This window comes from Oncorhynchus gorbuscha, unplaced genomic scaffold, assembly GCF_021184085.1.
Source record: "Oncorhynchus gorbuscha isolate QuinsamMale2020 ecotype Even-year unplaced genomic scaffold, OgorEven_v1.0 Un_scaffold_1083, whole genome shotgun sequence".
Taxonomy (NCBI): Eukaryota; Metazoa; Chordata; class Actinopteri; order Salmoniformes; family Salmonidae; genus Oncorhynchus; species Oncorhynchus gorbuscha.
Window position 1 is genome coordinate 186,998 of NW_025745971.1, and position 19,399 is coordinate 206,396.

General features: G+C 48.5%; 1 protein-coding gene across 6 annotated transcripts; it reads right to left on the minus strand.

Moving 5' to 3' along the window:
• Positions 1–1,106: 1,106 nt before the first annotated feature.
• On the minus strand, positions 1,107–18,910 carry LOC124021199 (tRNA (cytosine(34)-C(5))-methyltransferase, mitochondrial-like). Of its 6 annotated transcripts, none has more exons than XM_046336548.1 (7): positions 18,652–18,910; positions 17,805–17,908; positions 15,239–15,467; positions 14,842–15,154; positions 14,040–14,194; positions 2,984–3,111; positions 1,107–1,582 (listed from the first exon to the last, which is right to left on the minus strand). In XM_046336548.1, the coding sequence occupies exons 1-7, from the start codon at positions 18,805–18,807 to the stop codon at positions 1,309–1,311; spliced, it is 1,359 nt and encodes a 452-aa protein (XP_046192504.1). In that variant the 5' UTR covers positions 18,808–18,910; the 3' UTR covers positions 1,107–1,308. The 6 variants fall into 6 exon arrangements, with proteins under 6 accessions (XP_046192504.1, XP_046192500.1, XP_046192502.1 ...); XM_046336544.1 differs by having other exon boundaries at positions 14,842–15,202; XM_046336546.1 differs by having other exon boundaries at positions 14,842–15,179; positions 15,216–15,467.
• Between the last annotated feature and the right edge of the window lie 489 nt (positions 18,911–19,399).

Here is a 19,399-nt window from a genome sequence, read left to right on the forward strand (position 1 = left end):
AGTGATCAGTAGGATCAGGTGCTAAATAGTGACCCGTTTATTAATAGTGATCAGTAGGATCAGGTGCTAAATAGAGACCAGTTTATTAATAGTGATCAGTAGGATCAGGTGCTAAATAGAGACCAGTTTATTAATAGTGATCAGTAGGATCAGGTGCTAAATAGTGACCAGTTTATTAATAGTGATCAGTAGGATCAGGTGCTAAATAGAGACCAGTTTATTAATAGTGATCAGTAGGATCAGGTGCTAAATAGTGACCAGTTTATTAATAGTGATCAGTAGGATCAGGTGCTAAATAGTGACCCGTTTATTAATAGTGATCAGTAGGATCAGGTGCTAAATAGTGACCAGTTTATTAACAGTGATGATCAGGTGCTAAATAGTGACCAGTTTATTAACAGTGATGATCAGGTGCTAAATAGAGACCAGTTTATTAATAGTGATGATCAGGTGCTAAATAGAGACCAGTTTATTAATAGTGATCAGTAGGATCAGGTGCTAAATAGTGACCAGTTTATTAACAGTGATGATCAGGTGCTAAATAGAGACCAGTTTATTAATAGTGATGACCAGGTGCTAAATAGAGACCAGTTTATTAATAGTGATCAGTAGGATCAGGTGCTAAATAGTGACCAGTTTATTAACAGTGATGATCAGGTGCTAAATAGAGACCAGTTTATTAATAGTGATCAGTAGGATCAGGTGCTAAATAGTGACCAGTTTATTAACAGTGATGATCAGGTGCTAAATAGAGACCAGTTTATTAATAGTGATGATCAGGTGCTAAATAGAGACCAGTTTATTAATAGTGATCAGTAGGATCAGGTGCTAAATAGTGACCAGTTTATTAACAGTGATGATCAGGTGCTAAATAGAGACCAGTTTATTAATAGTGATCAGTAGGATCAGGTGCTAAATAGTGACCAGTTTATTAACAGTGATGATCAGGTGCTAAATAGAGACCAGTTTATTAATAGTGATGATCAGGTGCTAAATAGAGACCAGTTTATTAATAGTGATCAGTAGGATCAGGTGCTAAATAGTGACCAGTTTATTAACAGTGATGATCAGGTGCTAAATAGAGACCAGTTTATTAATAGTGATGATCAGGTGCTAAATAGAGACCAGTTTATTAACAGTGATGATCAGGTGCTAAATAGAGACCAGTTTATTAATAGTGATGATCAGGCCGTCACATGAAAACATGTTGCATTGTGGAATCCATCGAAGACCAGCCTCAGCGTCTGACATGCTCAGTCAGTTCGTCCTCTTGATCCGCGACAGGAAGTCAGCGAGTCAATCAACCAATCAGTGAATCCTCTTGATGCGCGACAGGAACATGGGCCCCCAGGTCTGACCCTGCTGTGGAACAACAAGGAGGCCTAACGAGGGGGTGTGGCCTAACGGGGTGAAGGTGAAGTGTTCCTGGAGTGGAAGGGCTAGCTCCTCCTCCAGGTCTTGAAGCTCCACCCCTGGACAGGTGTTTAGGACCGCCTCCACCACTTCCTGGTTCTCAGAGCGGGACAACGTGCAGGTGGAGTAGACGGCCACGCCCCCCGGACGCACCGCAGCCAGCGCAGACCTGGGGAACAGACAGGATGTGATGAGACAGGATGTGATGAGACAGATCAGTAGCAGCTGGAGGAGAGGGCTGTGGATTGCTTTCAGGTTAAAGGTCAACATAGGCCTGGCCCAGGACTGTTTTTACACCCCCGGCCTCAGAAGTAGAAACACAAAACTCTGGTGTAAAACCCCACAGTGGAAAAGGGACAGGTATGTCTGTTTGTAGGCCAGGTATGTATGTATGTATGTGGGCCAGGTATGTCTGTATGTGGGCCAGGTATGTCTGTATGTGGGCCAGGTATGTCTGTATGTGGGCCAGGTATGTCTGTATGTGGGCCAGGTAAGTCTGTATGTGGGCCAGGTATGTCTGTATGTGGGCCAGGTATGTCTGTATGTGGGCCAGGTATGCCTGTATGTGGGCCAGGTATGTCTGTATGTGGGCCAGGTAAGTCTGTTTGTAGGCCAGGTATGTCTGTATGTGGGCCAGGTAAGTCTGTTTGTAGGCCAGGTATGTCTGTATGTGGGCCAGGTAAGTCTGTTTGTAGGCCAGGTAAGTCTGTATGTAGGCCAGGTATGTCTGTATGTAGGCCAGGTAAGTCTGTATGTAGGCCAGGTATGTCTGTATGTAGACCAGGTATGTCTGTATGTAGGCCAGGTATGTATGTATGTAGGCCAGGTATGTATGTATGTACGTATGTATGTGGGCCAGGTATGTCTGTATGTGGGCCAGGTATGTATGTATGTATGTGGGCCAGGTATGTCTGTATGTGGGTCAGGTAAGTCTGTATGTGGGCCAGGTAAGTCTGTATGTAGGCCAGGTAAGTCTGTATGTAGGCCAGGTATGTCTGCATGTAGACCAGGTATGTCTGTATGTAGGCCAGGTATGTATGTATGTAGGCCAGGTATGTATGTATGTATGTGGGCCAGGTATGTCTGTATGTGGGCCAGGTATGTCTGTATGTGGGCCAGGTAAGTCTGTATGTGGGCCAGGTAAGTCTGTATGTGGGCCAGGTAAGTCTGTATGTGGGCCAGGTAAGTCTGTATGTGGGCCAGGTATGTCTGTATGTGGGCCAGGTATGTCTGTATGTGGGCCAGGTATGCCTGTATGTGGGCCAGGTATGTCTGGACGTGGGCCAGCTATGTCTGGACGTGGGCCAGGTATGTCTGGACGTGGGCCAGGTATGTCTGTATGTAGGCCAGGTATGTCTATTTTTGGGCCAGGTATGTCTGTATGTAGGCCAGGTATGTATGTATGTAGGCCAGGTATGTATGTATGTAGGCCAGGTATATCTAGTTGTGGGCCAGGTATATCTAGTTGTGGGCCAGGTATATCTAGTTGTGGGCCAGGTATATCTAGTTGTGGGCCAGGTATGTCTGTATATTGCCAAGCTGATTTCATCATTAAAGCATTAATTCATACCTGAGCAGTTGTGTCTGTAGTGTGGGCAGCCTGGCCCTCTCCCTCAGCCTCACAGCTCCATGCTGCTCCCCTCCTGGACCAGAGAACAGCCAGCTACGATCATTAGAACATGGAGCATCCAGTAGAACCTGGGAGAGAGGGGGAGGGAGGGGGAAGAGGGAGGGGGAAGAGGGAGGGGGAAGAGGGAGGAAGTGGGAGGAGGGAGGGGAGGGAGGGAGGAGGGAGGAAGTGGGAGGAGGAGGGGGAGGGAGGGAGGAGGGAGGAAGTGGGAGGAGGAGGGAGGAAGTGGGAGGAGGGGGAAGTGGGAGGAGGGGGGAAGTGGGAGGAGGGGCGAAGTGGGAGGAGGAGGGAGGAAGTGGGAGGAGGGAGGAAGTGGGAGGAGGAGGGAGGAAGTGGGAGGAGGGGGAAGTGGGAGGAGGGGGAAGTGGGGGAGGAGGGGCGAAGTGGGAGGAGGAGGGAGGAAGTGGGAGGAGGGAGGAAGTGGGAGGAGGAGGGAGGAAGTGGGAGGGAGGGGGGAAGTGGGAGGAGGGAGGAAGTGGGAGGAGGGGGGAAGTGGGAGGAGGGGGGGAAAGTGGGAGGAGGGGGGGAAGTGAGAGGAGGGGGAAGAGGGAGGGGGAGAGAAGAGGGAGGGGGGGGAGGGGAGAAGAGGGAGGAGGGAGGGAGGGGAGAGAGAAGAGGGGGAGGAGAGGGGAGAGAGAAGAGGGAGGAGAGGGGAGAGGGAGGAGGGGAGAGAGAAAGACAATTAGAGAATTAATAGGTGGGGGGGGGGGTCAACAAAACCACTAAATCTAGAGATAGTAAATGAAACCAGCAGCAGGGAGGCATAAGCTCTGGGGGGGGGGGGGGGGCAGAGACAGACAGAGATACATGGTGAGAGCACTATTCAAATGACTAGTATTCTAATTCAACGAAGAACACTAATGACACAACACAGGAAAGATCCCCAGTCTCATGGTCTCTAGCCCCTAAATCCATCAACCCCTTTCTGTTTCAAGAGGAGAAAGAGGAGAGGACAGAGAGGAGAGGAGAGAGAACAGAGAGGAGAGAACAGAGGAGAGGAGAGAACAGAGAGGAGAGAACAGAGAGGAGAGAACAGAGAACAGAGAGGAGAGAACAGAGAGGAGAGAACAGAGAACAGAGAGGAGAGAGGAGAGAACAGAGAGGAGAGAAGAGAACAGAGAGGAGAGAACAGAGGAGAGGAGAGAGAGGAGAGAACAGAGAGGAGAGAAGAGAACAGAGAGGAGAGAACAGAGAGGAGAGAACAGAGAGGAGAGAACAGAGAACAGAGAGGAGAGAAGAGAGAGGAGAGAACAGAGAGGAGAGAACAGAGAACAGAGAGGAGAGAACAGAGAGGAGAGAACAGAGAGGAGAGAAGAGAACAGAGAACAGAGAGGAGAGAAGAGAACAGAGAACAGAGAGGAGAGAACAGAGAGGAGAGAACAGAGAGGAGAGAAGAGAACAGAGAACAGAGAGGAGAGAAGAGAACAGAGAACAGAGAGGAGAGAAGAGAACAGAGAACAGAGAGGAGAGAACAGAGAGGAGAGAGGAGAGAACAGAGAGGAGAGAAGAGAACAGAGAACAGAGAGGAGAGAACAGAGAGGAGAGAAGAGAACAGAGAACAGAGAGGAGAGAAGAGAACAGAGAACAGAGAGGAGAGAACAGAGAGGAGAGAAGAGAACAGAGAACAGAGAGGAGAGAAGAGAACAGAGAACAGAGAGGAGAGAAGAGAGAGGAGAGAAAGAGAGAACAGAGAGGAGAGAACAGAGAGGAGAGAGGAGAGAACAGAGAGGAGAGAAGAGAACAGAGAACAGAGAGGAGAGAAGAGAACAGAGAACAGAGAGGAGAGAACAGAGAGGAGAGAAAGAGAGAACAGAGAGGAGAGAACAGAGAGGAGAGAGGAGAGAACAGAGAGGAGAGAAGAGAACAGAGAACAGAGAGGAGAGAACAGAGAGGAGAGAAGAGAGAAGAGAACAGAGAACAGAGAGGAGAGAACAGAGAGGAGAGAAGAGAACAGAGAACAGAGAGGAGAGAAGAGAACAGAGAACAGAGAGGAGAGAAGAGAACAGAGAACAGAGAGGAGAGAAGAGAACAGAGAACAGAGAGGAGAGAACAGAGAGGAGAGAAAGAGAGAACAGAGAGGAGAGAACAGAGAGGAGAGAACAGAGAGGAGAGAGGAGAGAAGAGAACAGAGAACAGAGAGGAGAGAAGAGAGAGGAGAGAAAGAGAGAACAGAGAGGAGAGAACAGAGAGGAGAGGAGAGAACAGAGAGGAGAGAAGAGAACAGAGAACAGAGAGGAGAGAACAGAGAGGAGAGAAGAGAACAGAGAACAGAGAGGAGAGAAGAGAACAGAGAACAGAGAACAGAGAGGAGAGAACAGAGAGGAGAGAAGAGAACAGAGAACAGAGAGGAGAGAACAGAGAGGAGAGAAGAGAACAGAGAACAGAGAGGAGAGAACAGAGAGGAGAGAAGAGAACAGAGAACAGAGAGGAGAGAACAGAACAGAGAACAGAGAGGAGAGAAGAGAACAGAGAACAGAGAGGAGAGAAGAGAACAGAGAACAGAGAGGAGAGAAGAGAACAGAGAACAGAGAGGAGAGAAGAGAACAGAGAACAGAGAGGAGAGAACAGAGAGGAGAGAACAGAGAGGAGAGAACAGAGAGGAGAGAACAGAGAGGAGAGAACAGAGAGGAGAGAACAGAGAGGAGAGAACAGAGAACAGAGAGGAGAGAACAGAGAACAGAGAGGAGAGAAGAGAACAGAGAGGAGAGAAGAGAACAGAGAACAGAGAGGAGAGAACAGAGAGGAGAGAACAGAGAGGAGAGAACAGAGAGGAGAGAACAGAGAGGAGAGAACAGAGAACAGAGAGGAGAGAACAGAGAGGAGAGAAGAGAACAGAGAGGAGAGAAGAGAACAGAGAACAGAGAGGAGAGAACAGAGAGGAGAGAAGAGAACAGAGAACAGAGAGGAGAGAAGAGAACAGAGAACAGAGAACAGAGAGAACAAAGAGGAGAGAACAGAGAGGAGAGAACAGAGAGGAGAGAGGAGAGAAGAGAACAGAGAACAGAGAGGAGAGAACAGAGAGGAGAGAGGAGAGAAGAGAACAGAGAACAGAGAGGAGAGAACAGAGAGGAGAGAAGAGAACAGAGAACAGAGAAGAGAACAGAGAACAGAGAACAGAGAGAACAGAGAGGAGAGAACAGAGAACAGAGAACAGAGAGAACAGAGAGGAGAGAAGAGAACAGAGAACAGAGAGGAGAGAACAGAGAGGAGAGAAGAGAACAGAGAACAGAGAAGAGAACAGAGAACAGAGAACAGAGAGAACAGAGAGGAGAGAACAGAGAACAGAGAGGAGAGAACAGAGAACAGAGAACAGAGAACAGAGAGAACAGAGAGGAGAGAAGAGAACAGAGAGGAGAGAACAGAGAGGAGAGAACAGAGAGGAGAGAACAGAGAGGAGAGAAAGAGAACAGAGAACAGAGAGAAGAGAACAGAGAGGAGAGAACAGAGAGGAGAGAACAGAGAGGAGAGGAAGAGAACAGAGAACAGAGAGGAGAGAACAGAGAGGAGAGAACAGAGAGGAGAGGAAGAGAACAGAGAACAGAGAGGAGAGAACAGAGAGGAGAGAACAGAGAGGAGAGAACAAAGAGGAGAGAACAGAGAGAATAGAACAGAGCAACAGAGAGAGAACAGAGCAGAGAGAGGATGACTGTAACGTAGAGTCTCTGTGTGATGCTAAGTGACGTGTGATGCTAGCTGCTGAGGGGGGATGAGATAGGATGGGTTTTCCTCCGGTGGGTAGAGGCGTGGGCTCCTCTCCTCCACAGGGCCTCTACAGTCAGTGAGACGGCACTAATGAGAGCCACAGAGGAGAACAAGAGCTAATCCTATAACCCTCTGTGGGAGAGGAGATAAGAGAGAGAGGCAGGGCGGAGTGAGAAAGAGAGGCAGGGCGGAGTGAGAAAGAGAGGCAGGGCGGAGCGAGAAAGAGAGGCAGGGGGGAGAGAGAGAGGCAAGGGGGAGAGAGGAAGAGAGGCAGGGGGAGAGAGAAAGAGAGGCAAGGGGGAGAGAGGAAGAGAGGCAGGGGGAGAGAGAAAGAGAGGCAGGGGGAGAGAGAAAGAGAGGCAGGGGGAGAGAGAAAGAGAGGCAGGGGGAGAGAGAAAGAGAGGCAGGGGGAGAGAGAAAGAGAGGCAGGGGGAGAGAGAAAGAGAGGCAGGGGGAGAGAGAAAGAGAGGCAGGGGGAGAGAGAAAGAGAGGCAGGGGGAGAGAGAAAGAGAGGCAGGGGGAGAGAAAGAGAGGCAGGGGGGAGAAAGAGAGCAGGGGGAAGAGAGAAAGAGAGGGGGAGAGAGAAAGAGAGGCAGGGGGAGAGAAAGAGAGGCAGGGGGGAGAGAGAAAGAGAGGCAGGGGAGAGAAAGAGAGGCAGGGGGAGAGAGAAAGAGAGGCAGGGGGAGAGAGAAAGAGAGGCAGGGGGAGAGAAAGAGAGGCAGGGGGAGAGAGAAAGAGAGACAGGGGGGAGAGAGAAAGAGAGGCAGGGGGAGAGAGAAAGAGAGGCAGGGGGAGAGAAAGAGAGGCTGGTTCCTAGACCAGTTAACCCACTGTTCCTAGACCAGTTAACCCACTGTTCCTAGACCAGTTAACCCACTATTCCTAGACCAGTTAACCCACTGTTCCTAGACCAGTTAACCCACTGTTCCTAGACCAGTTAACCCACTAGACCAGTTAACCCACTGTTCCGAGACCAATTAGTTAACCCACTGTTCCTAGACCAGTTAGTTAACCCACTGTTCCTAGACCAGTTAACCTGCTGTTCCTAGACCAGTTAACCCGCTGTTCCTAGACCAGTTAACCCACTGTTCCTAGACCAGTTAACCCACTGTTCCTAGACCAGTTAACCCACTGTTCCTAGACCAGTTAACCCACTGTTCCTAGACCAGTTAACCCACTGTTCCTAGACCAGTTAACCCACTGTTCCTAGACCAGTTAACCCACTGTTCCTAGACCAGTTAACCCACAGTTCCTAGACCAGTTAACCCACTGTTCCTAGACCAGTTAACCCACAGTTCCTAGACCAGTTAACCCACAGTTCCTAGACCAGTTAACCCCACTGTTCCTAGACCAGTTAACCCACTGTTCCTAGACCAGTTAGTTAACCCACTGTTCCGAGACCAATTAGTTAACCCACTGTTCCTAGACCAGTTAGTTAACCCTCTGTTCCGAGACCAGTTAGTTAACCCTCTGTTCCGAGACCAGTTAGTTAACCCACTGTTCCTAGACCAGTTAACCCACTAGACCAGTTAACTCACTAGACCAGTTAACCCACTGTTCCTAGACCAATTAGTTAACCCACTGTTCCTAGACCAATTAGTTAACCCACTGTTCCTAGACCAGTTAACCCACTAGACCAGTTAACCCACTGTTCCTAGACCAGTTAGTTAACCCACTGTTCCTAGACAAGTTAGTTAACCCACTGTTCCTAGACAAGTTAGTTAACCCACTGTTCCTAGACAAGTTAGTTAACCCACTGTTCCTAGACCAGTTAGTTAACCCACTGTTCCTAGACCAGTTAACCCACTGTTCCTAGACCAGTTAACCCACTAGACCAGTTAACCCACTGTTCCTAGACCAGTTAACCCACTGTTCCTAGACCAGTTAACCCACTAGACCAGTTAACCCACTGTTCTGAGACCAATTAGTTAACCCACTGTTCCTAGACCAGTTAGTTAACCCACTGTTCCTAGACCAATTAGTTAACCCACTGTTCCTAGACCAGTTAGTTAACCCACTGTTCCTAGACCAGTTAGTTAACCCACTGTTCCTAGACCAGTTAGTTAACCCACTGTTCCTAGACCAGTTAGTTAACCCACTGTTCCACTGTTCCTAGACCAGTTAGTTAACCCACTGTTCCTAGACCAGTTAGTTAACCCACTGTTCCTAGACCAGTTAGTTAACCCACTGTTCCTAGACCAGTTAGTTAACCCACTGTTCCTAGACCAGTTAACCCACTGTTCCTAGACCAATTAGTTAACCCACTGTTCCGAGACCAATTAGTTAACCCACTGTTCCGAGACCAGTTAGTTAACCCACTGTTCCTAGACCAGTTAGTTAATCCACTGTTCCTAGACCAGTTAGTTAACCCACTGTTCCTAGACCAGTTAACCCACTGTTCCTAGACCAGTTAACCCACTGTTCCTAGACCAATTAGTTAACCCACTGTTCCGAGACCAATTACTTAACCCACTGTTCCGAGACCAATTAGTTAACCCACTGTTCCTAGACCAGTTAGTTAACCCACTGTTCCTAGACCAGTTAGTTAACCCACTGTTCCTAGACCAGTTAACCCACTGTTCCTAGACCAGTTAACCCACTGTTCCTAGACCAGTTAACCCACTGTTCCTAGACCAGTTAACCCACTGTTCCTAGACCAGTTAACCCACTGTTCCTAGACCAGTTAACCCACTGTTCCTAGACCAGTCAACCCACTGTTCCTAGACCAATTAACCCACTAGACCAGTTAACCCACTGTTCCTAGACCAGTTAACCCACTAGACCTGTTAACCCACTGCTCCTAGACCAGTTAGTTAACCCACTGTTCCTAGACCAGTTAGTTAACCCACTGTTCCTAGACCAGTTAGTTAACCCACTGTTCCTAGACCAGTTAGTTAACCCACTGTCCCTAGACCAGTTAACCCACTAGACCAGTTAACCCACTGTTCCTAGACCAGTTAACCCACTGGACCAGTTAACCCACTGTTCCTAGACCAGTTAACCCACTGTTCCTAGACCAGCTAACCCACTGTTCCTAGACCAGTTAACCCCCTATTCCTAGACCAGTTAACCCACTGTTCCTAGACCTGTTAACACACTGTTCCTAGACCAGTTAACACACTGTTCCTAGACCAGTTAACACACTGTTCCTAGACCAGTTAACCCACTGTTCCTAGACCAGTTAACCCACTGTTCCTAGACCAGTTAACCCACTGTTCCTAGACCAGTTAGTTAACCCACTGTTCCTAGACCAGTTAGTTAACCCACTGTTCCTAGACCAGTTAGTTAACCCACTGTTCCTAGACCAGTTAACCCACTGTTCCTAGACCAATTAGTTAACCCACTGTTCCGAGACCAATTAGTTAACCCACTGTTCCTAGACCAGTTAGTTAACCCACTGTTCCTAGACCAGTTAGTTAACCCACTGTTCCTAGACCAGTTAACCCACTGTTCCTAGACCAGTTAACCCACTGTTCCTAGACCAATTAGTTAACCCACTGTTCCGAGACAAATTAGTTAACCCACTGTTCCTAGACCAGTTAGTTAACCCACTGTTCCTAGACCAGTTAGTTAACCCACTGTTCCTAGACCAGTTAACCCACTGTTCCTAGACCAGTTAACCCACTGTTCCTAGACCAGTTAACCCACTGTTCCTAGACCAGTTAACCCACTGTTCCTAGACCAGTTAACCCACTGTTCCTAGACCAGTTAACCCACTGTTCCTAGACCAGTTAACCCACTGTTCCTAGACCAGTCAACCCACTGTTCCTAGACCAGTTAACCCACTGTTCCTAGACCAGTTAACCCACTAGACCAGTTAACCCACTGTTCCTAGACCAGTTAGTTAACCCACTGTTCCTAGACCAGTTAACCCACTAGACCTGTTAACCCACTGCTCCTAGACCAGTTAGTTAACCCACTGTTCCTAGACCAGTTAGTTAACCCACTGTTCCTAGACCAGTTAGTTAACCCACTGTTCCTAGACCAGTTAACCCACTAGACCAGTTAACCCACTGTTCCTAGACCAGTTAACCCACTGGACCAGTTAACCCACTGTTCCTAGACCAGTTAACCCACTGTTCCTAGACCAGCTAACCCACTGTTCCTAGACCAGTTAACCCCCTATTCCTAGACCAGTTAACCCACTGTTCCTAGACCAGTTAACACACTGTTCCTAGACCAGTTAACACACTGTTCCTAGACCAGTTAACCCACTGTTCCTAGACCAGTTAACCCACTGTTCCTAGACCAGTTAACCCACTGTTCCTAGACCAGTTAACCCACTGTTCCTAGACCAGTTAACCCACTGTTCCTAGACCAGTCAACCCACTGTTCCTAGACCAGTTAACCCACTGTTCCTAGACCAGTTAACCCACTAGACCAGTTAACCCACTGTTCCTAGACCAGTTAGTTAACCCACTGTTCCTAGACCAGTTAACCCACTAGACCTGTTAACCCACTGCTCCTAGACCAGTTAGTTAACCCACTGTTCCTAGACCAGTTAGTTAACCCACTGTTCCTAGACCAGTTAGTTAACCCACTGTTCCTAGACCAGTTAGTTAACCCACTGTTCCTAGACCTGTTAGTTAACCCACTGTTCCTAGACCAGTTAACCCACTAGACCAGTTAACCCACTGTTCCTAGACCAGTTAACCCACTGGACCAGTTAACCCACTGTTCCTAGACCAGTTAACCCACTGTTCCTAGACCAGTTTACCCACTAGACCAGTTAACCCACTGTTCCTAGACCAGTTAACCCACTGGACCAGTTAACCCACTGTTCCTAGACCAGTTAACCCACTGTTCCTAGACCAGTTTACCCACTAGACCAGTTAACCCACTGTTCCTAGACCAGTTTACCCACTAGACCAGTTAACCCACTGTTCCTAGACCAGTTAACCCACTAGACCAGTTAACCCACTGTTCCTAGACCAGTTAACCCACTGTTCCTAGACCAGTTAACCCACTGTTCCTAGACCAGTTAACCCACTGTTCCTAGACCAGTTAACCCACTGTTCCTAGACCAGTTAACCCACTGTTCCTAGACCAGTTAACCCACTGTTCCTAGACCAGTTAACCCACTGTTCCTAGACCAGTTAACCCACTGTTCCTAGACCAGTTAACCCACTGTTCCTAGACCAGTTAACCCACTGTTCCTAGACCAGTTAACCCACTGTTCCTAGACCAGTTAACCCACAGTTCCTAGACCAGTTAACCCACTGTTCCTAGACCAGTTAACCCACTGTTCCTAGACCAGTTAACCCACTGTTCCTAGACCAGTTAACCCACTAGACCAGTTAACCCACTGTTCCTAGACCAGTTAACCCACTGTTCCTAGACCAGTTAACCCACTGTTCCTAGACCAGTTAACCCACTAGACCAGTTAACCCACTGTTCCTAGACCAGTTAACCCACTGTTCCTAGACCAGTTTACCCACTAGACCAGTTAACCCACTGTTCCTAGACCAGTTAACCCACTAGACCAGTTAACCCACTGTTCCTAGACCAGTTAACCCACTAGACCAGTTAACCCACTGTTAACACACAAAATGATTTGCTCTCTGTGGTTGTGAAATCTGGAGTCCCACTCACTAACAAAAAATGGGACAAAAACCCCAATCTATTGAGACTCTGCAACAACAACAACAAACTTTGTGTACAAGAGTCAAAACCCAAAACATACAGAGCAGAACGAGGACTATAGCCATACACAGAGACACACATGGCATCCAGGAGATCATGTGACAGGAAGTAGATAAAAGACCTCCCTGTCAACCCGAACACAGAGACACACATGGCATCCAGGAGATCATGTGACAGGAAGTAGATAAAAGACCTCCCTGTCAACCCGAACACAGAGACACACATGGCATCCAGGTGATCATGTGACAGGAAGTAGATAAAAGACCTCCCTGTCACCCCGTACACAGGGGATCATGTGACAGGAAGTAGATAAAAGACCTCCCTGTCAACCCGTACACAGGAGATCATGTGACAGGAAGTAGATAAGACCTTCCTGTCAACCCGTACACAGGAGATCATGTGACAGGAAGTAGATAAGACCTTCCTGTCAACCCGTACACAGGAGATCATGTGACAGGAAGTAGATAAGACCTCCCTGTCAACCCGTACACAGGAGATCATGTGACAGGAAGTAGATAAAAGACCTCCCTGTCAACATCCTGGAGTCTCCCTTCAACAGTCCTTTATTTAACCAGACGAGTCCGTTAAGAACTAAATGTTATTTTGACGACCCCCCCCCAAACACAGACGACGCTGGGCCGATTGTGCGCCGCCCTATGAGACTCCAGATCCCGGCGGGGTTGTGATACAGCCCGGAATTGAACCAGGGTCTGTAGTGGCGCCTACAGATGGAGGCGTCACTACACCACCATGGAGTTTTTAACTATTATTTTGCAAACAAAGATAAATGGTTCCGTTACGTGTGAGTCCGCGACTGGATTCATACTGGCATATTGTCCTTCAGCAGGAAACGTTAAGGATAGCTGCAGTGTGTCTTTCAACTGATCTGGGCTGTTGTGTTATTTACAGGCATTTCGCTACACCTGCAATAACATCTGCTAAACACACGCGTATGTGACCAAATAAACGGGATCTGATTTGACGACCGTTCAGAGGAACAACAGCGCCCCCTGCTGGAACTGCAGGTTGGAGACGCTCACTTCAGAGAAATTAAAACCGCTTAACATGGCTCTTCCTCAGTCCAGGACTCCTTGCAGCCTGTCTCCTAGCCCCTTCTTAAAACCCATTGGAGAAACCAGTCTGAAGGGAGGGGGCGTCTCCTAGCCCCTTCTTAAAACCCACTGGAGAAACCAGTCTGAAGGGAGGGGGCGTCTCCTAGCCCCTTCTTAAAACCCACTGGAGAAACCAGTCTGAAGGGAGGGAGCGTCTCCTAGCCCCTTCTTAAAACCCATTGGAGAAACCAGTCTGAAGGGAGGGGGCGTCTCCTATAGATACGGATGGGAAGGAAGTAAGGAGATAGGATGCACTACACACTGAGATGGAGCGTCTCCTATAGATACGGATGGGAAGGAGGTAAGGAGCTAGGATGCACTGAGATGGAGCGTCTCCATAGATACGGATGGGAAGGAGGTAAGGAGATAGGATGCACTGAGATGGAGCGTCTCCTATAGATACGGATGGGAAGGAAGCAGGTAAGGAGCTAGGATGCACTGAGATGTCGCGTCTCCTACCAAACGGATGGGAAGGAAGCAGGTAAGGAGATAGGATGCACGACACACTGAGATGGAGCCCTTGTGTCTTCTTCCCTCACCTTGTCATACATTCCGGCCTCACTCTGCCCAAAGATCCGTCCATCCTGATTGGACACCGTGACTCTGCTGCTCAGCGATTGGGGGATGAAGGATTCCAGGGTTTTGGCCAGCCAATCACGTCGGTGTGGGTCCATTTCATTACAACACAACAGAGCTGGAACACAACGACAGATAAGACTGACTCAAGTTAACAATATAATGGTGTTAACCAGTCAGGGGGGGGGGGGGGGGGGTGGAACAGCCCATTAATGAGTTTAACAGGACCTGGGTTAACAGTCCTACCCTTAAGGGGTTAGCCCCTACACCCTTAGCCCCTACACCCTAACCCTCTACACCCTTAGCCCCTACACCCCCTAACCTACACCCTAACCCACTTACACCCTACACCCTTAGCCCCTACACCCTAACCCCCTTAGCCCCTACACCCTAACCCCTTATCCCCTACACCCTTATCCCCTACACCCTAACCCCTTATCCCCTACACCCTAACCCCTTATCCCCTACACCCTTACCCCCTAACAGTGTAATGCTCCTGACCTGGGTCAGCAGTCTGTAGTATAGCCAAGGCCTTCCCTCCAGGACCCTGTCCCCCTCCTCTACCCCCTAACAGTGTAATGATCCTGACCTGGGTCAGCAGTCTGTAGTATAGCCAAGGCCTTCCCTCCAGGACCCTGTCCCCCTCCTCTACCCCCTAACAGTGTAATGCTCCTGACCTGGGTCAGCAGTCTGTAGTATAGCCAAGGCCTTCCCTCCAGGACCCTGTCCCCCTCCTCTACCCCCTAACAGTGTAATGCTCCTGACCTGGGTCAGCAGTCTGTAGTATAGCCAAGGCCTTCCCTCCAGGAGCAGAGCAGAGATCCAGGACCCTGTCCCCCTCCTCTACCCCCAGGGCTAAGACAGGCAGCAGGGAGGCAGCGTTCATCAGGTAGTAGGGTTTCAACTGGCCCTGGCGGTGAGGAGGAGAGGGGTAACGCACTGGGGAGGGGTGGATGAAACACTGCAGGGAGGGAGGAGGAGGACCGGGGTGAGGGATGGAGCTAGGCTGGGTGGGAGAGGTAGGGTGAGGGCCGGGGTGAGGGATGGAGCTAGGCTGGGTGGGAGAGGTAGGGTGAGGGCCGGGGTGAGGGATGGAGCTAGGCTGGGTGGGAGAGGTAGGGTGAGGGATGGAGCTAGGCTGGGTGGGAGAGGTAGGGTGAGGCTGGGGGAGAGAGGAGTTAAGAGGCAGGTCTGTGTGGGGCAGTAGGCTGACGAAGCCTTGCCCTTGGAGGCGTTGTTTGACCTCTGACACCACAGCAAAACGGTTGAGCATGACTCCATACTGCCAGCACCCAGGGTTCAACAACACAGCCCTGTAGGAGACAGGAGGAGAGGAGAGGAGGTTGAGCATCACTCCATACTGCCAGCATCCAGGGTTCAACAACACAGCCCTGTAGGAGACAGGAGAAGAGGTTGAACATCACTCCATACTGCCAGCACCCAGGGTTCAACAACACAGCCCTGTAGGAGACAGGAGAAGAGGTTGAACATCACTCCATACTGCCAGCACCCAGGGTTCAACAACACAGCCCTGTAGGAGACAGGAGAGGAGGTTGAGCATCACTCCATACTGCCAGCACCCAGGGTTCAACAACACCTTTCCCTTTGTCAGGGAGGTGACCAAGAACCTGATGGTCACTCTGACAGATCTCCAGAGATCCTCTGTGGAGATGGGAGATCTTTCCAGAAGGACAACCATCTCTGCATCACTCTACCAATCAGGCCTTTATGGTAGAGTGGCCAGACGGAAGCCACTCCTCAGTAAAAGGCACATGACAGCCCGCTTGGAGTTTTCCAAAAGGCACCGAAAAGACTCTCAAACAAGATTCCCTGGTTTGATGAAATCAAGATTGATCTCTTTGGCCTGAATGCCAAGCGTGCCAAGACTGGAGGAAACCTGGCACCATCCCTACGGTGAAGCATCATGGTGGTGGCAGCATCACGCTGCAGGGATGTTTTTCAGAGGCAGGGACTGGGTGACTAGTCAGGATCGAGGAGAAGATGACCAGAGTACAGAGAGATCCTTGATGAAAACCTGCTCAAAACCACAGACTGGGGCGAAGGTTCACCTTCCAACAGGACAACGACCCTGAGCACACAGCCAAGACAACACAGGAGTGGCTTCAGGACAAGTCTCTGAATGTCCTTGACATTCATGAGCGGCCCAGCCAGATCCCGGACTTGAACCTGGTCTAACATCTCTGGAGACCTGAAAATAGCTGTGCAGCGACCCTCCCCATCTAACCTGACAGAGCTTGAGACGATCTGCAGAGAAGAATGGGAGAAACTCTCCAAATACAGGTGTGCCAAGCTTGTAGCATCAGACCCAAGAAGACCCGAGGCTGTAATCGCTGCCTAAGGTGCTGCAACAAAGTACTGAGTAAAGGGTCTGAATACTGATGTTAATGTGATTTCAGGGTGTTTTTAAAATACATTTGTCTAAACCTGTTTTGTCATTATGGGGTATTGTGATGTCATTATGGGGTATTGTGATGTCATTATGGGGTATTGTGATGTCATTATGGGGTATTGTGATGTCAGTATGGGGTATTGTGATGTCATTATGGGGTATTGTGATGTCATTATGGGGTATTGTGATGTCATTATGGGGTATTGTGATGTCATTATGGGGTATTGTGATGTCATTATTGGGTATTGTGATGTCATTATGGGGTATTGTGATGTCATTATGGGGTATTGTGTGTAGATTGATGAGGCATTTTAGAATAAGGCTGTAACATAACAAAATGTGTGTGTGGGGGGGGGTTCAATGTGGTCTGAATACTTCCAGAATGCACTGCACAACTTTAGAGGGGTTGGCACCCCCCCCTTGGGTTGTGCCGTGGCGGAGGTCTTTGTGGGCTATACTCGGCCTTGTCTCAGGATGGTAAGTTGGTGGTTGAAGATATCCATCTAGTGGTGTGGGGGCTGTGCTTTGGCAATGTGGGTGGGGTTATATCCTTCCTGTTTGGCCCTGTCCGGGGGTGTCATCGGATGGGGCCACAGTGTCTCCTGACCCCTCCTGTCTCAGCCTCCAGTATTTATGCTGCAGTAGTTTATGTGTCGGGGGGCTAGGGTCAGTTTGTTATATCTGGAGTATTTCTCCTGTCTTATCCGGTGTCCTGTGTGAATTTAAGGATGCTCTCTCTAATTCTCTCTTTCTTTCTCTCTCTCGGAGGATCTGAGCCCGAGGACCATGCCTCAGGACTACCTGACATGATGACTCCTTGCTGTCCCCAGTCCACCTGGCCGTGCTGCTGCTCCAGTTTCAACTGTTCTGCCTGTGATTATTATTATTTGACCAAGCTGGTTATTTATGAACATTTGAACATCTTGGCCATGATCTGTTATAATCTCCACCCGGCACAGCCAGAAAAGGACTGGCCACCCCTCATAGCCTGGTTCCTCTCTAGGTTTCTTCCTAGGTTTTGGCCTTTCTAGGGAGTTTTTCCTAGCCACCGTGCTTCTACACCTGCATTGCTTGCTGTTTGGGGTTTCAGGCTGGGTTTCCGTACAGCACTTTGAGATATCAGCTGATGTACGAAGGGATTTATAAATACATTTGATTTGATTATAGGGAACACGGTGCCATTTGGGAAACAGACTACAACAGAGTTCCCATCTGATTTAAGTTCAGAGTAATACAAGGATTTATAATATAGTTATTGGCACGTAATGCTGCATAGACTGTATAAAAGGATAAGAGGACGAGGTGAACGCGTACATACCTTGCAGACGGCCATAGGGGGCCAAGTTCCTGACCGTACTGTTGGTCAAAACGGTCCAATATGACTTTACACACCCGTTTCTGTTTCTCGGGTCGGGAATGAACCTGTGAGTTTGAGGAACACGTCTAGATTCAAACAGGAGGACGCCTGATGAGTGTGTGTAACTAAAAGTATAACTAATCTGTAGAGGACTGCTAATTCTTATGTAGGTGACATTACTGCTATTGCATTGTTATAACTGAGACAACACATAGCAACGTATTTTCACAGTAAAGCATGTTGGGTCCCCTACAGGATAGCTCCCACACACACACTAACTGCCGAGGACACACAGATAAGACATACACCCACACAAGCCTTGACTTGCAGACACAAGCACACACACACAATCTCCTTCCTAGCCGAACATTGTGTGACTGAGAACAGCCCGACGAGACCCGGAGGAACGACGGACGGCTCAACAGGACCAATCCAAGAAGACAACACCTCAAATGTGGCCAACCAAAAGACCGTGACTCAACCTACTTTCTGTACTGTACATAACATGCTTGCAATCTGCTATCGGGGCTTCTTTCTGCTGGTTCCTTGTGAGCCAAATGAATGAGCCCGTATACGTTGTACCAGATATCTTTACTCTGAATAAACTGTCGCTTGTCACATAATTGACCACCTTGTCCGAATCGACCCTTGACCGATTCGCCCTATCTACATATCCCATTATCAACAAATCTAATCATTTATTTGATCAAATAACCAACTGTGATTTTTTTCATGGTTTAATAGCAGAAACAAATAACCCACAAACGTAATAGTCTGCTGGTCCTATACGTGTAGGAACCAACCTTACCCGTTCGGCCGGAACAGTTCGCTCCTCTCTCGACAGGTCCTGTCCACGGTCGGAACCGATAACGGAGTTGCACGACAGTAATCTCAGACATTTCGACGACTGAGACTGTCTCCACTGTAGAATAATTAACTCTCCCGAGACTAAACGTCTAAACATTTCATAAATAAATCAGAATTAAATCAATTTAAGCAAACGGTTGACTGACTTGACTGACATTTCGTTCGTGTTTTTCTTTAGACGTGTCCGTCTCTTATAATTTACCCCGTTCTCCTTGGCTATTTTAAACTCAGTTCCCCTCCCTAACATCAAGCAAAATTGAGACCCAAAGATTTTGGAATAGATACGGGTACAACAAATCGTATACAGCTACTCATTCAAAGGTTTTTTCTTTATTTTTACTATTTTCTTCATTGTAGAATAATAGTGAAGACATCAAAAACTATGAAATAACACATATGGAATCATGTAGTTACCAAAAAAAAAGTGTTGAATGAAAAATATATTTTATATTTGAGATTCTTCAAAGTAGCAACCCTTTGCCTTGATAAAAGCTTTGCACACTCTTAGCATTCTCTCAACCAGCTTCACCTGGAATGTTTTTTCCAACAGTCTTGAAGGAGTTCCCGCACATGCTGAGCACTTGTTGACTGCTTTTCCTTCACTCTGCGATCCAACTCATCCCAAACCATCTCAAATTGGGTTGAAGCCCGGTGATTGTGGAGGCCAATAGATTTTGGAATAGAGACAA

Excerpts from the sequence above, each read along its gene's own strand:
- LOC124021199 (XM_046336543.1), bottom strand. The coding sequence starts at position 18,807 with ATGTTTAGACGTTTAGTCTCGGGAGAGTTAATTATTCTACAGTGGAGA. Across the intron at positions 15,468-17,804 it reads CCCCTATGGCCGTCTGCAAG|GGCTGTGTTGTTGAACCCTG; the intron begins GTATGTACGCGT and ends TGTCTCCTACAG. Across the intron at positions 3,112-14,039 it reads AGGCCGGAATGTATGACAAG|GTTCTACTGGATGCTCCATG; the intron begins GTGAGGGAAGAA and ends CCTCTCTCCCAG.